Consider the following 16,498-nt stretch of genomic DNA (forward strand, 5'->3'; position numbering starts at 1 on the left):
AAATAATTACAGTCCATAATTATCCGGTGATTAGCTTCACGAGGCCCGTCGAACGTCCCGATAAGATCAACCGCGCTTGTTAAGGTGAAGTGAAACATCCTTCAAATCAGTCGATTCGAATACAACACTTTTTTTTAAGGGTATTAGACCAAACTGTCCGAAACTTTGACACATCACTTCTGATCGTCTAAGAATTGTCCTGACACATTAAAAATTTTGATTCTTCAAAAAATTTTGTTAACTCAGTCCAGACCAGAACCAAAATGGCGTCGAGCTCTCATATTTCGATCAGTATACAATTATCGAAGGCTCTGATATGAGAATCGAAAGGGTCAGGACAATTTTACGAGAATTTAGAACACTCTGGTAATCGATAAACTCGCATTTGAACGGGATAAAGGCAAAAAAAGTGTTGTGTGCGCTTCTATGCTAAAACGATGGGAATACGAGGTCTCGGGGTGAAAATTTAATTGACCTGGAAATCAAGGATGGCGCAGGGGGTCCCTCCGCAGTCAATTAGGGCCCCAGAAAGCATGAATCCAGAGGATTTCTGGAGTTTTACTTCGATTTCTTTATAATTATTATACGAAAACGACAGGTGGAATATGCCATTTGGTACAATACACAATATAATTCGACCCAGCTGTCAATATAAAAACGAACGTCGACAACGTAGGCATTTAGAAAAATCTTTTTTATCGACGTTGATCAAGTTAATCGACGTGTTTCACTTCACCTTAATTTCTCGAACGCGTTGCAACGTGGGGTGCGATTTCTTCCTACGAAGAGCCACCCCTTGTAATTTCTCGCCGAAAAGATTCCCGTGGACGCGCACTAGAAGAGCCGGAAAATTCCCCGACTCCTCGATTTCCGAGGGAAATACTACCCCGTGAAAACCTTTGTTAAATTCCTCCCCTGACCTTCCCTCGTTAGGAAAGAGCGGCGAAGTCGGCGAGCAATCGCCTAAGGACGGTCTCGACCGGTAAGTTTCCGAGCCCCCCTGGTAAGTTTCCCACGTGATGGACATTAATGCAAGGTCCCTCGAGGCCGATGCATTATTCATCGGTGCACCGGTCCCGCTAGTTTGCAGGTACATCGCATAATGCGGCGGATTCTCAATGAGGCAGCCGGCCGCGATCAACTTACTCGGTCTATTGTCCGATACATCGACCGAATATCGACTCCGGTCGGTGATCGATCGACGACCGAGTTTTCATCGGCGTCAAGCCGGCCGACACCCCGGCCACCGGGGTGCACCTGCAACCGATGGAAATATTTATTAGTTTTCATGAAAGTCAGATGCAGCTGCCGACTCGCGGCCGCAGAGGGAGAGGCTCCGCAACCCTTTACTCCCTCGGATTTTCTTCCTCGACCAAGATCGGTCGGAATGGAGGTCTTCCCCCCTTTTCCACCCGAGATTGCCCGAAGACGCTTTTCCGGGCGGGAGTATCGGATTACTGCCCGAAGGAGTGCCTCGTTTAGGTGAAACAGGCGCGAAAGCGTCGTTATATCTCCCGACCCTCCCCTGTTATCTCAACCCTCGGCTACTATCGCCCCTTAAATGAGTATCTCCCGCTCGTTATCGTCTTAAAGATTCCCATGGAGGGTGTCGAGCTCGGTCGCGATTCCGAATTTCCCGAACGCCTCGAGATCGCTTCTAATTTTCACCCCCCACTCGCGAAACTCCTCGTACCCGCGACACATTCGAAATGATTTCGAGAATCGATCGCCGCTCATGCGTCCGTAAGTCGCGCTTCCCCGGAAACGGAAAGGCGCTTCGACGGCTGATTTCATATTCATGGAAAAGCGGGGGGACGTGATGGGGACAGCCGGAGGTAACTCGAGGCAAAGGTAAGATTCGCGAAACGACCCTGAAGGTTTCGCCAGGGAGGAGGCTCGGTCCGAATAGGGCACGTTGCCTCGGTTATTGTCATATTATCGGATCCCTCCGTACATACGAAGGCCCCGATGCACGGGAATCACCGACCAAAAGAGGTATTGAAAAAACACTGTCGAAGAATCCCGAACAGCGCAACCGCGCTTTCTCTAAATGAGCACGAGAAGAGCCAAACAGCGCGATAGCGCTTTGTTTATTTTATGTCGATGGATCCCACTCGGCGCGATAGCGTTTCTTGAATTGTAAGATGTATTATTTACACCCTTGCGTTACGATTTAAATTCCAATAGCGCGTGCCATAAACAACAGAAGTGTCGGTCATACATCGGCCCATTTCACGGTTTGGCTGAACGTAACTACTCATACGGTTTGTTTACATTTGGCCCGATTGACATACCACGTCTCTCACACGTTTTGTTCACGTTTGGCCCGATTGATTTACCACGTCTCTCACACGATATTGTAAGTTAAGAGATTTAAAGAAGGAGCTGTGTAATGTACTTGGGTCAGTGAATCTGAGCGACTTTGACAATCGGTGACGCACCGTCAGTTGTCCACAACGCTCGAAATGTGCTGGGTTTTCTCGAAATAAAATCTGAACAGCGCAATCGCGCTGCCTGGGACTCAAACGGTTAACGAAAGGAAAGGGAAAACTCAACCCCCTTAAGGACTCGAGTTAGGATTTCTAATTCCGACACGTGTACGGTGCTTTATCGCCCGCCGTATTGCCAGCTATCGAAATAACGGACGTAATACGATATTCCGAAGGGAGCGCAAAAGTTATTCATTGCCGTAACAATTTATACGTTTTAATAAACCATACCCTGGCAGGCCCGCTGCACTCGCAGTGATACCTTCTGCGGTACCGATGGCCATCGTTTTAATGCGCTCCCGTAAAAGCTGGAGCGATATCTCGTAATACGCTGATGGCATAAAAAAGTTCGGTATATCGTCGGCCTGCTTTTAACTTGTTTCCAGTTAACTTCCATCCGGCTCCGCTCCTCCGTGAAACGAGAGGAAGAGAGAAAAGGCGCCGACACCCTGGAATGAAATATCACTTTATCAGAATATGAAATTTAATAACCCATCGGGCTTAGAGGGTTCTTCGTTCCTCGAGGCGCGAGATGGCGGCGCCGCGAAAAGAATAACGACGGTCCGTCGATATTTTTTAAAGGGCTCGGGGCGAAAATGTCTGTTTCCTTTTTTCTTCTTTTTTTTGCATCTCACGGTTATCGTTACATCCGTTCGCCCGACTCCCTCCCTCCTTCCCTTTTCACCGGTGTTCGGTGAGAAAATTCATTCGGAGCGCGGGATACGTTTTCGAGTATTGGAGAGAGAGCGAGAGAAAAAAAATTGCTTTCTGCCGGGAAAGAAAGGGCCGCCGAAAAATCGGAAATATCCATCGACGGATTCCGCGTTTAAAAAAACAACGACTTTGCAGTCGAAGAGCGGCCCGGCATAATCCCGGAAAGGGGACACAGACCGGCTGGTGGCGTAAAGTTTATTCCAAAAAAAAGGGGGGGAAAAATAAAAGGAGGAGGCGAGAAAAAAGAAAAAACTGCCTCGGCAAGGTGGACGCTCCGATGCATTTAACCGGAGTACCACACTCCGGGGTAAAAATGAAGGGTGCTACGGGTTGAAACATTCCCCTCTGTACACCTCGTGTCCACCGAAACGCTCTCGTGGAAATGCAACGAACTCGAAGCATACTCCACGTAAATGCCGGTCGTCCCGAGCCGCACAGCAGTTGGCTTGAAAATTGCAACCCGACTGACCCGAAGAGTGCAGCAGGCCGGCCGAATGTGCAGCGCCGCGTTCGAGCTCCTGGTTGGACATCTGCGAGACTGGTAACGCGCTGGATTACTTTAATACCTCGATGCCCTGAGACACCTCGGAATAAAGACACCCCTAGAAACGTTTCAGCTGATGAAGCAATCGCCAGCACCACGTGGCATGTCTCTGGAACGAAGAAAAGTGCATCGCCTGGAAGACTCCTGTCTGGAAGGAGATATCCTAGGGGGTGGAAATTTATGCAAGAGGAAATTCACCCTCTCGATGTGAACCATTGGAATTCGACCAACAGGGTCGTTGCAACGTGCTGGATGTACATTGTCTAGCCCTTCGATCCTGCATTTAGCCCTTTAACAAGGTGCATTGATCTAATAACTCGATGCCCTAACCCTCGTACGAGATCAGAGCGATTCCGGCACCGGATGAATCGATTATCAATGGCACCCTCCTAGCTCCTAATTCTCGTTATGGCAAATCGGTAACGCGGTAATGCCATCGTGCGGTGCATCCAGGAAGGACGCACAGTGAAGCGCAGTTAAAATGCAGTGGAACGTTATCCTTCGGATTTTGAGGAGGATAAAAAAAATGCATCCCCTCGATGGAAAGTCCTTAGTCCCTCGAGCGGGGTGCGTCGCGATCCGAGGAACCCTCCATAAGTGAAAATTGCTTTTCCGCAACTTGCCAACGCCCGCAAGATTTCCTTGCGGAATATTTTGCGTCGCGTTGCATCGCCTCGTAGCATTCAAAAATGCAGCGGTCTTTTGAGGCGGGAACGGAGAAACGTAATGCGATTACGAAATATTACAGGGAGAGGGGGTTGAAGAACTGGCCGGGGAAGGGATCCCGGAAGCGGAATTCGCGTTTCCGCGGCCGCCTCCGGTAAATCGAGATTTATCGAGTGCGTTCTCTCGGAAACGAGGCCGGAAGTCCTTTCCGCGGGATCGGGGAGAGAATCTCTTCCGAGGAGGCTCTTTCTCCTCCAATTTCGCCGCTTTCTTTCAAGGTACGGAAGGGCCGTGCGGCACACGATCCGCGGAAATTCTGGTATCGGTTCTTGGTTTCGAGATTGGAAACGCCCCAGAAAACGCCCCACCGGGTCGATGATTAAGCCCCACCGATACGGTTTCTCGATCAGATGGAATCAGGATTAGGATGGCTGCCAGCGAGAACGATTATGACGGAATTGGCCCGTCCTGACGTAGACGGGGATGTAACCGTGTCCGAGGATCATCGAACCGACCTGGGATATTATTACGTATTGCAAAGTGACGTGTAAATAATTTTTCGGAATTTTTATTTCGACCCAGCAGCAGGGGGGAGGGGAATACTCGTCGATCGGAAATTTTAGCGGATCGATCCCGGGACCCTGCGGACGGAAACTCGCTCCCAACTATCCCATCCTCGAGAATAATTAAGACGAAGGTCCGTGAAACAGCGGCGAAGTTTCGGCGGACCCCGGGGAAGTTGGAGGGACCGTCGCCGAGACGAATGAGCTTTCCCCAACTTGGATGGACCGGAACATGCAGTGCGTAACGCCGACATAACTGCGCTCATGATTCCCCCGAAAGCTACGATAAATTCGATAAAACTTGGAAAACACTTCCAACATTACTCGGGAACAATGCTTTGCGAAAGCAGCAGTTCCCCTCCCGGGAAGGAATCGCCGCGCGGTTTCAATCGGATAATGGACGCGTATAATATCCCGATACTTATCGATAATCCCCCGCAACTTCCCCGGGGAAGAAAAAGCTCACCTCGGGAGGACATGATCGCGTTTAATATTCCCCGGGGGGGGAAATTTAATCACGGGGGATAAGGCGAATATGCGTTTGCGAAGTTGCGCGCGAGACTCGGTACCTTCGGCTTCTCTGGGGCGCCGCGACGCCGCCTTCGAAGGAGCTTTCCTCGAAACTTGGAAGCGCGAAACCGATATTGCGGAAGCCACGAGTCCTGGGGGGGGGGGGGGGGGTAATAATTCCGGCATAATACGAGGCACTCTACGAGATATCCTGTGGTGGAGAGGAAAAAGATATTCCCGGAATATCTCGGAGGCAGGGTAATGGCCGCGAAATCGCAGGCCGGTCACGGGCCGCATTCGTAATTCCGCGGGGAGGCGTCGCGGCGCCGTCGCGGGACGAAATCGCGAGGTTCCAATCCGCAGCCGCCTGCGAGGCGTCGCTCGAATTGAGACGCCGGTCAGGTAGACGGCGCTATCGACGCGAGGAATTTTCTCGGCCGTGGGAATTCCTACGTACCGAGAGGAATCCCATGGCTCGCGGAAATCGAGTGAACGTCGCGACGCCGAGTCTGGAGCTCCGGGCTCGAGAATTCGAGTACGAGAAGAGAAGGGACCTTCGCCTTAAGCCCTACGGGCATGGGCTATCGTAATAAAAAATAGTAATTAAAGGGTGGAGTGGTAATTTGAAAAGTCGCCAAAAATGGCGAGGTGGATTTCGGTGGATAGATAAAATCGGGGGAAAAAGTCTCGCCCCCCGTCGAGACTTGGACGCGGGTCCCGGAAATTCCTGAAAGCTCCCCGAAAAGTTTTCCCGCGTCGTCGTTACTCGGATCGGATCTATCGCGTCGCGGCGCTATCGGTAGGAAAGTTCGAGCGATAAAGCTGTTTCCGTAGAGTTTCGTTTTCGTCGGCGTCGCGGAAGGGACGCCAGTCAAAATTGACTCCCCGACCTCAGAAATGCGCAGGGCTATCGGAATCGCCCAGGAATTCTTTCTAGACTCGCCCGTGGACTCGAGAATTTCCCGACTTTCTTTCGGAACTCAATGGTTCCCTCGTGGCCAAACTTTGGACCTCTTTCTATTCGCCGTTGGCAACAAAAAAAAAACTCCAGAAATCGAGGTACTTGTTTTCTCCGTGTATACGTTGCGCGTGCATCGACCGATCGGAATAACCTCGAGAGAGGAACTTTCGAAAAGGGGGGAAAAAGATTAATTATTGAAATTGCGAGCCCCCTGCGCCCGATCGTCCCCCCCCCCCCCCCCCGATTATTGAAATCCTTTGAGATTACGCGAATTAGCCGGAGAAATTCGACTCCCTTCGACCCCGGAAAGCCTCCCCTTAATTCATTCCCGATCGCTCTGGGGAGAATTAAACGTCTTCGTTTTACAGCGGCCAATGTCCTTACGGCGGGGAGTAAAATTTATTTTCCTCCTTCGATTTATCGAATATAGCCTCCCTCGCCGCCCCCCCTCCCTTTATCGACCTTCGATGGGATAATCGCAGAGAGCGTAAACGACTCGGCTCGGAATTCCGAATGCCGGTGTTAATTTCAAATTTGATCGCTTTCCAATGGCACTTGCTCTTCTCTAGTACGTGCCATCCCGTAATTGCCGGTTCCCTCGTGAATTTTAATCGTTCGCACCTATTTCTTTATAAAGTGTCAGGAGGATTTTTCGTTGGTTATTTTCGAGGTGGAGGGTTTCGATCATCGATATACGATCGGCCCATTAAGTTCGACGAATAGCCTCTTCCAAAAAGCGGCGAGAGTCGCGGAAATGCGAGCAATCTCCTCGAGCTTCTCGAAGCTCATTGAACGCATTCCAGGAAGTTCCCTCCCCTTTCACCCCTTAAGACGATTTCAGCTTCTCTTTATGGCATCGTGCCATTTCCACCTGTTCGCGGGAGGCCGGCAACTTTTGGGAAATCTCTCGAAAGGAATTCTTTTTCCCGCCGGTGCCTTTCACTTACCATCCCCGTTTCTTCGTCCCCAAAGTCTCGCGAAAGATGAAATCGACCCCGACCTCAAGAAGCGGAAATCTGAAAAGGTAAAAATGGCCCCGCCAGAAATATTTTCCATGAACTTCTCAGCGAGACTCGGGAAGTTTGAGGGGGTGCAAACTCCTCGAATCACCCTAAACTCGTGGAAACTCATCGAACGTATTCCCTCGAATTTCCCAACCCTCATCGGCCCTCGACGCGATTCGCCCCTGGCGATGGCGTCGCGACGCCTCCGACCTGTTCGACGGAATTCCTCCGGCCAAGCTTTTTTCTCATCGATACGTTTCACGTGTTATTAAAGTTTCTTGCGGAATAAGGCCAAAGGAAGGCAGGGAGTCGGAAAATTCGCGGGAGATTTATGCCGCGAGCCTCTCTGTACCACCTCGCGAGCTAAAGTTACCCCTTGGCGAGCAACGGCGCCAGTTTCCGGGCTCTCTCCTCGGCTTTTCCCGAAGACGAGATAATAGGGGGGAAGGGAAGGTAGCTGGCCGGAAAAAGGGACAAAAATGGGCAAGAAGCACTTGCACCTGCCCGGCGTCTCTTTCATTAGCCGAGCGACCTCTCGACGGCCGACCTCGCGAGGTCGCGTTACTTCCCCCCGTTCTTGGCATCGGTTTTACATCGCACTTTTGCGCCCACTGTTTACGAGGCATTATAAAGATTAGCCCCGGCGAGGATGGCCACAGGGGTATCCTTGGGGATCTCCCCCTGAATGGGGCCCGAATAACCGGGATGTCTGGCTCGCGAATAAACCTCCCGCTGAAACCGGCGAAATTGAAAACCGGGGAATCCGGCGAAATTAAAAGGGATAATTAATCGGTTTAATTCGAGCTTCTTCATCCCCGGTAATTTATACCGGTAATACCTGTGAACGAGTACGCGACATTCCTCGACGCGGACTCGAATAATAATTCCCGGTGGGATACGATTATTGCCGCGATTCTTTAAATTGAAGCCGCGGATGTTGGGTCGCTTTTAGAGTTATTTACAGGACGATTTAATTCATCCGAACCGTATGAAACTGTACGTCGTCAAACCTTGACCTCTTGTTTAGGTTTCGGTGTACTCGGGGGTAGTGATCGAGGGCGCACCGACACCTTCCGAGCCAAGGTGCAGGGTAAAGGAAGGACCGTTCTAACCACCTCGGACAAATCACCGGTGGAGACGGAGGAGCGATCGCCGGGCCGAAAATAAAATCCAAAGAAGTACCACCTCGCCGAGGCACTTATCGCCGCCCTCGAAAAATAAAGGAACTCGAGTGAACGAGGCTTAGCCGGTACTAACTCCCTCCCGGATAAATGGATTAGTTACGCCGGGGAGATAAAGATAAATGAGAAACGACGGGCATCCTGTTAAATCTGAGATGAAACGTTGGAAACGTTTGTAACTTAGCGTTTTATCGAGACGGGGCGAGCTTTAACCGCCCTTTACGGACAAATCACCTGCACGGAAGAGGGATCGCCCGAACGGAAATAAGATCCGAAAAAGCACGTCCACCGAGGCACTTAACGCGCTACTCGGAAAACAGAGGAACCGGGGTGGGCGAAGAGTTACCGGGCACCTACTCCGCGTTTTAGATAAATGGACAAGTTATGGCGAGGAAATAAGAGCAAAGTAGAGCCGAGATACTTGCCGGGGACGAATGGACGCAGGGTTGATTCGGAGATGTCGCTCGATTCGGGGTTATTTATTTTACGGGCACAATTTACCCCGTCCTCGGATCCCGCGTCTCGGAAGCGTCCCCTGGAAACTCTTATCCTTTTCCCTAAAATACCCGGAAACCGCGTCCTCGATCTACCTCGTCCCGTGAAAAAGCCGCCGAAGGCAGGAATTCGACCCTCGGTTTACCTCATATTTTTCTTTTTATTTTTCGATTCAATCCGAAACTTCGATACGCGCGACTCGGATAGAACTCCGCGTCCCATTTCGAAGCGGTTTCCCATCAAGAAAGCTCCATTCATCCCGCTAATCTCGGGCTCATCTCCGTTCCGCATCGCTACGAGCTATGGGTTAAGAACACCGAGGTGTCCAAGCATCTTGGAAAACGTTTCGAGCGAGGACGCGAGGGATAAACAGCCCTCGGGGTTCGACAGCGAGTTACCGCGGAAATGGGAGCATGTATATTCGAGGAGGCCGAGGGACGTTCGGACGACGCCTCGAAAGCTCCCTGGCACTCTGAGAAGCCTCCTCGGCATAAAGAGAGCCGGCTAATTGTCCCCGGGACCGTGGCGCGATATGAATTTCATACGCTGATAAAAAGACACCGCCTCGAGACCTCCGAACGGCTCTCAAAGATCCCTCGAGCCTCGGCATTTTAATCCGTTCCTTTCAGTAGGCGCTCTCCATTCGCCCCGCGTTATTAATTTCGATGCTTTAATGAGCGCTCCACCGGGACCTTGTTTCATGACGTCCCGAACAAAGTGGGCTCATCGAGCAGCAATTGCGGCTCGCGTACGTGCCGAACGATTCGGATGAACTCGACCGCCGGAACGAGGCGCGAGGCTCGCCTCTAAATTATGCTCCTACGTTGCTCCGGAATAGCAGTGCCTCCGAAATTCCACCGGTAACCGGAAGTCAAGAACTCCTGCTCGGTCTTATATAACTCCGATGAGTTCCCGAGAACTGGCTTTCCAAGTTTTACGAGCCGGAAGACTGCATCGCTTCGTCAACGCGTATCCTGCTCCGCGTTTACCATCCCGCCGTAATATCTTTACAGAAATGTGCATTGTTCCTCGCCGCTGCATTTCCAGAAAAAAATGCATTTTCGAAAATGACTCGTTTTGAGGGGGGTGCACCAGCCGTAGGGATGCTCGAAGTCGCTTCTGGGATGGCTGAGAATTATTCGACATAAATCTAGCTATTTCGGGATCTTCTTTCTTTTTTTTTTTGTAGTTGAGTTTGACGAGTTTTTTGCTAACGCGTGGTTCTGTTTTGACCAGGTGCCATATTCACTCATGACCAAAAGGATAGCAGCACGGAGCTGGCCTTCAAGTACGCTGTATACAAGATCAACAAGGAAAAGGTGATCTTGCCGAAGACCAACCTGGTCTACGACATCCAATACGTGCCCAAAGATGATTCCTTCCACGCGTCCAAGAAGGGTAAGTCGCCCCCCTCGTTCTCGATTTTCGGATTCCACCTCGAAACCGTCCCTAGGCGATTTCGCGCCGGAAGTACCCCACTTTACGGTCACGATCTTCCCGGACCGTTCCTTCCATTTATCCGCGAATTCCTTAGTTTTACGAGCTTTCCCCTACACCCTCCACCCTTTGCGCCGAACTTTCCCTTACGTTTCGACAGGAGGAATATCTTCTTCCTTCCTCTTCCTCCGGTTTTCCCTCCTCGAAACTGGATAATCCTACGAACTCCAGGAATACTTTCACAAAGGGTGGACAAGTTCAAAGGACTCCTCCAACCCGCGAATCCGCGAGATTCCTTTCCCCAAAAAAAAGGAAAAAAAACATCTTTCCCTATCTCGAGCCCTGTCACTTTCTCCGGCTTCACTTTCTCGCTTTAAAGGATACGCGACCCGGGGAAGCTCACCTGGACCCACACCGGAAGTGCTCCGTCGCAAGATATATCGCCTAGTAATTTAATCCCCGTTCACCTGCAAAATGGTAATACCTATTTACCCCGCGATTACACCCCATCGTTGCACCTCGTCTCATGTATCCTGATTACGACCCCGGTCGATCCTTCCACACGCTAAAAGGCGCCATATAAAATTCCATTTATTTTGATTTAGATAATTCGGGGGGGAAGGATCGGTTTTTCGGGCACCTTTTTTACCGCCGTTAGCCTCTCAGGGATTCACCCTTTCGGGGGAGTCGCGTTCTCCCTTCGTTCCTCTCCTTTTCCTCCCTCTCCGGCTTCACTTCCGCTCTTCGAAAAGGACCGACATGGCGCGGCTCTCTTCGGCCGCTGCCGGAAGTGCTCTTAAGGAGGATTTATCACCCGGGAATATAAGCTGAGCAGGATAACAGGCTACTCGGCCGTCGCGGTCGTTATTAAGGCGGCATACACATTATTATCCTGATATCGGATACACAAGGCTCGCGCCCAGGAACTCTGGGCCCGTCCATGTCGTTACACACATCGCGAGCAGCATTGTCTGGCTCGCTTTACAGCCTCGTCAGAAACGTATTATCCGAACCTCGAGCAACACTCCCCATGGTTTACCTACCGAATAATTTTTCTCCCGGCTCTTCCCACCTCATCCTGCCCGACGATGGGTACTTCGCGAAAGGATGGAAAAAAAAAAAAAAGGGGAGCTTGTATTTTCAAGAATCTATTCCGCGATGAGTTAGGACCTCCTCCTCCGAGGGATGGCTCCTGGAAATCTCGCTGATTCGTCCCCTCTTCGGGGTTGACCTCGATGCCGATTAACTGCACCACTGACCGATCGTTCTAGGAATGAGCCGTGGGAATTGCTCGATCCGTCCAATTCCCCTTACGATCCTCGTGTTAAGAGTTGCCATTCAACTCCTCGTCCCAAGCCCGGCACCGGTCTTTGGTAATTGATGATAAATAAATTCAAGACTCGCCCGGGAAATTTCTTGAACGCGTTTAAGGTGAAGTGAAACCCCCTTCAAATCAGTCGATTCGAATACAACACTTTTTTTTAAGAGTATTAGACCGAACTGTCCGAAACTTTGGCACATCACTCCTGATCATCTAAGAATTGTCCTGACACATTGAAAATTTGGATTTTTCAAAAGAATTTTTTAACTCAGTCCAGACCAGAACCAAAATGGCGTCGAGCTCTGATATTTCGATCAATACAATTATCGAAGGCTCTGATATGAGAAACGAAAGGGTCAGGCCAATTTTACGACAATTTAGAACACTCTGGTAATCGATAAACTCGCATTTGAACGGGATAAAGGCAAAAAAAGTGTTGTATGCGCTTCTATGCTAAAACGATGGGAATACGAGGTCTTGGAGTGAAAATTTAATTGACCTGGAAATCACAGATGGCGCAGGAGGTACCACTGCATTCAATTAGGGCCCCAGAAAGCATGAATCCAGAGGATTTCTGGAGTTTTACTTCGATTTCTTTATAATTATTATACGAAAACGACAGGTGGAGTATGCCATTTGGGACAATACCCAATATAATTCGATACAGCTGTCAATGTAAAAACGAACGTCGGCAACGTAGGCATTGAGAAAAATCTTCTTTATCGACGTTGATCAAGTTCCTCGACGTGTTTCACTTCACCTTAATGCCTCGAATCGATGATTTTAAGTGAGATTTCTATTAGCGGTAGTCAGATCTCGATTTTCATCTCCGGGAGGAAGGAAACGTTCGGGGTGGAATTCTTGGAGTCCATATTCGCAGGTAGTCTTTCATAGCTAGTAACACTTATCGTTCGCTCGGGAACGTTAAAATAGGGGGAAAAAGTTGACCGTGGAGAGGCAAGGGGGAAGGAATGGAACCTATTCTATCGATAGTCGATATCGAGTGTTTACCACTCGAGTGTCGGCAACTCGTATGGGCCGTATAAAATTCAATATCTGCTTCTGGACGGTCGGGACAATATCGCGAAAAGCGGATAAATGGAGTTTCGCCATTTTCGGGCGGAAGAGAGGACTCGACTAACTTCTTGAGATCGACCAATCGACCGAGCTCGAAACGTAAGATCCAAGGGATTCCTCGACGTGGGGGAAAATTACGTTTCGCGTGTCCACCCCGTGGAGGGAATAGAAAATTGTTCGGAAAAATTGTATAAATTAAAAGGGAGGAGGTCTGAGTTTGAAAAAAATTGAGGCGGGGCTAAAGGTCCCTCGCGAGGTGCGTCATCGCCATTTTTTATCGGTTTCTAAACAGGAGAGAAACTTCCGTCGATTACCCAGGATAGCGGGTACAGGGATCGTATTTTCTTTCCCATCGCTCCACCCCCGGGAGTCCTCAAAAGTGACGATCGACTCTGAGATATCCTCCCCCGCGATTTACTCGCTTTCTGAGGAGGGCAGGCTGCAATTTCCAGGATTCACGAAAGCTCCTTAAAGTTCGTCTCCAAGTCGCCGACAGATCCTGAAATCCTCGTAACTTTCCGTATTTACAAATTGCGCGTACCGCAAGGTGCATCCCCGAGGGCAACAGCGATATTTTCCCGAAACTCCAGCATTTTCCCTAATTGAGTCCCCGAGCCCTGAACAAATTATCCACGTCCCTTTTTTTTTTTTGCAAAATCGGAGGATCATTCGTACAATGACGTATTTTAATAGGTTCAAGTATTTTAAGTCCGTTCGCGTCGTGGGGGCCCGTGCAACCGGTTTAATAATCTCGAGTATTAAAATCCGTCATTGAAATTCACACGTGCGATTTCCGTGTGTACGCGCGGCCGAGCGTTTAAGTTACCGGGGCACCAAGTACATGAACTGCACTTGACACTCGGTGCCACTTTCGGAAACTTTCCGAGCCGACCGCGGGCCGGACATCTTAAAAATTAACTGGGGATGCATTTGCGGAAACTGTCAAACTGCCGGCAACGAGCGAGCAAACTCGAGGAAAGTTTCCCTCTCCCCCCCGTCGAGGAAATGCGCCGATGCACTCAGCCGCGAGTTTGTCGTGTTAAGGCTTACGGGATTTTCCGAACTCGTGGGATTCCCTTTTTTTTTTCTCCCTGCCTCTAGCTGTCCACCGACGACTTCATTGCGGGGGAAATTATTCCCCCCGTTGTGCCCCGATTTTGCACGTATCGGGTGGACGCGCACATTCGAAAGTCCTAAGTGCCCGCCATGGAGCGATGCAAGAAAAAGTTATCACTCGACGCGGTTGCACCGGAGCGGTTGAAACGAATGGCGGCGAAAAAGGTGGACATTCGACTGCACCCGTTTGCCAGGCGTAACGTGGAGCGGGATTTGATAGCGAGATAACCGAACCGACCGAACGTTTTCAACCGACCCCGGAGATCCGGAATGGATCCCGCAACGAACCGACCCGAAAGTGCACATGCATCGTCCCTGTCTTTACTTTCTGTTATCCCAAAAATGACCACAGAAATGGTGCGACATCAGCGCGAAGGGCTTTTGAAATTTTTTCTGCAACCCCCTCGCATTTCCTCGACCCTCCGAAGAGGAGTCGGCTTTAAAGGGGGCCTTGGCCGAATTTCTGGCAAACCGAGCAATCGCGATCTCGGTCTCGGTCGACGTTATCGATCTCATTAGGAAGGTCCGTCGACGGGTGCCAAGGCGGAGTGTCGCTCGACAAGGGAGAGAGCCGTGAAAAATTTGACACCTTGCCCAAGACGTCGAGCGGGCCTTGGCCGAGTTTTTGGACGGAAAGGAACGATCCCAGGGTTCGATCGTCGTTCCCGTAGGTATTATCGGTCTCACGGGTGGATTTGAACTACACGTGCCAAGGTGGGCGCATTGTCACTTATCGAGAGAAGAGTGTGACGTCACGTGACGTGTTCGAGTGGCTGCTCTTCATGGCCTGTTCCCGATCCCGACGAGTGGCTCTACACCCTCCTTCATCTTCGATCTTCCGGCAGGCCCTCCACGGGAGCAAATAGGTCTGGGCCCTTGACGGAAACGTCGAGCTACTTGCGGCCAATCGAAATCCGAGAAACTCCGAATCCCCGGGTTAGATGGAGGAAGGGCTTTCGACACGCGCGCCATTTAATCGGGGGGGAAAAAAAAAAAGCGGAAACCCCGTACAGCCCTCCAGGAGGCTCGAAAACCGAAGAATCGAGCACTTGCCCTTTGAAGATTCCAGAACCGCGCGACACTGGGTGATCCAAAAATGGAAAATAAATTTTCAGCTGCGAGAAAATTATGAAATTCCTCCCGGATGAGGAAGACTGGTCGGTGAGGGTTTCGTTTTCGGGGCCAGGACCATCACGCCGACCTCGAGCATCGAAAATCGGCATCGATGCTGCGTCAGATGCACTTACCGTCGCGGAAGCACCGAGGATGCATAATAATCGTGCCGGAGGGCGAGAAAAGCGTTAACCCGCAGTCTCCGGAATTCTTGAGGATTCTGCCGAGTCCCTAAGCGGACGTCACGTCGAATCTCGACGATGCTACACGTCAAGAGCAGCTTTTCGGCATCTTTTCGAGTTCTCTCCGCTTTTGGCGCCTTCGTCGAGTCCCTCTAACCGGACTATAGCACCGGCTTTCGGATCAATCCCGAAGAGAGCGATTTGCCATATACAGGAGACGGCCTGTTCTTCGAGAACCCTTTGTCGAAAAGGCTCGACGAAACCGCGCGATCGATCTCTGCCCGTCGATCGAGGAGCGAAGAGTACCACGAAGAGGACCCATGGAATTGAAAGGATTACCGGCCGCGACTCTCGTTTAGCTCTGATTGGGCAAAATGGCAGGATCGAGCCGTGGGCGCAAAGTTAGCCCCGAAGTGGTCCTCCTCTCCGGACTAATCCGCGATTATAACCAATTAACGAGGAGCTCGGCTACTCGAAAATGTCGTCGGAGGGGAAGAAGTTGAGAGAAGTACCCGGTGCCCCCCGAGGAGGCAGGAAGGAAAATGGTCGGACACTTTGAAATTTTAATGAGAACCCGCCAAGCTGCCTGGAAAGGGGTGTGACCTGTCTCTTTCGTTGCTGGGAACGCTTTTAGAAATTAGCGGGGATCTCCGCCAACTTGGTGAAGGCTAATTTCCCGAGCCTTAACAATAGGTTTCCTTCTACCTCGTTCTCCACGTGGCACATCATCGATGCTTATAGATCAGGGGTAAGGTCGAGGGAATTTCTTTTTTTTTTTCCCACTTCCTTCCAAAGAATTCTCCATTTTTAATACAGGTAAAATTGACGATCGAATGTAACGTTGAAAATAATCTTTTCTCTCAACGGACAGAAAGCAAGTACGCGACATTTATTCTTCTCCTCGTTCCCCTCGATTAAATGCAACGGTTTCTACAGTTGGGGCGATCCAATCCCATCTCGAAGAGAAGCCGAGTGTTCATTCGGGCGAAAAAATCGGCGATACATGAGAGGAAAATCAGGCGAGAAGGCGTCGCGCGAAAAGAGAGAGAAATCCGCCGTTTGAGCGGAAGTGTAATCGGCGTATCCAATTCGCTGGCACTTGCACCGTAAACCATTGGATCCCCG

General features: G+C 50.5%; 1 protein-coding gene across 1 annotated transcript in view; it reads left to right on the forward strand.

Moving 5' to 3' along the window:
* Nucleotides 1-16,498, forward strand: part of LOC105697583 (glutamate receptor ionotropic, kainate 2) — a 78,984-nt gene that overhangs the window by 19,756 nt on the left and 42,730 nt on the right. The window contains exon 3 of the mRNA XM_012421026.1: nucleotides 10,364-10,525. Coding sequence (XP_012276449.1) covers nucleotides 10,364-10,525 — 162 coding nt within the window. The remainder of the gene's footprint in view (nucleotides 1-10,363; nucleotides 10,526-16,498) is intronic.

Source organism: Orussus abietinus, unplaced genomic scaffold, assembly GCF_000612105.2.
Source record: "Orussus abietinus isolate OABI.00-Male unplaced genomic scaffold, Oabi_2.0 scaffold39, whole genome shotgun sequence".
In the NCBI taxonomy this organism is placed as follows: domain Eukaryota; kingdom Metazoa; phylum Arthropoda; class Insecta; order Hymenoptera; family Orussidae; genus Orussus; species Orussus abietinus.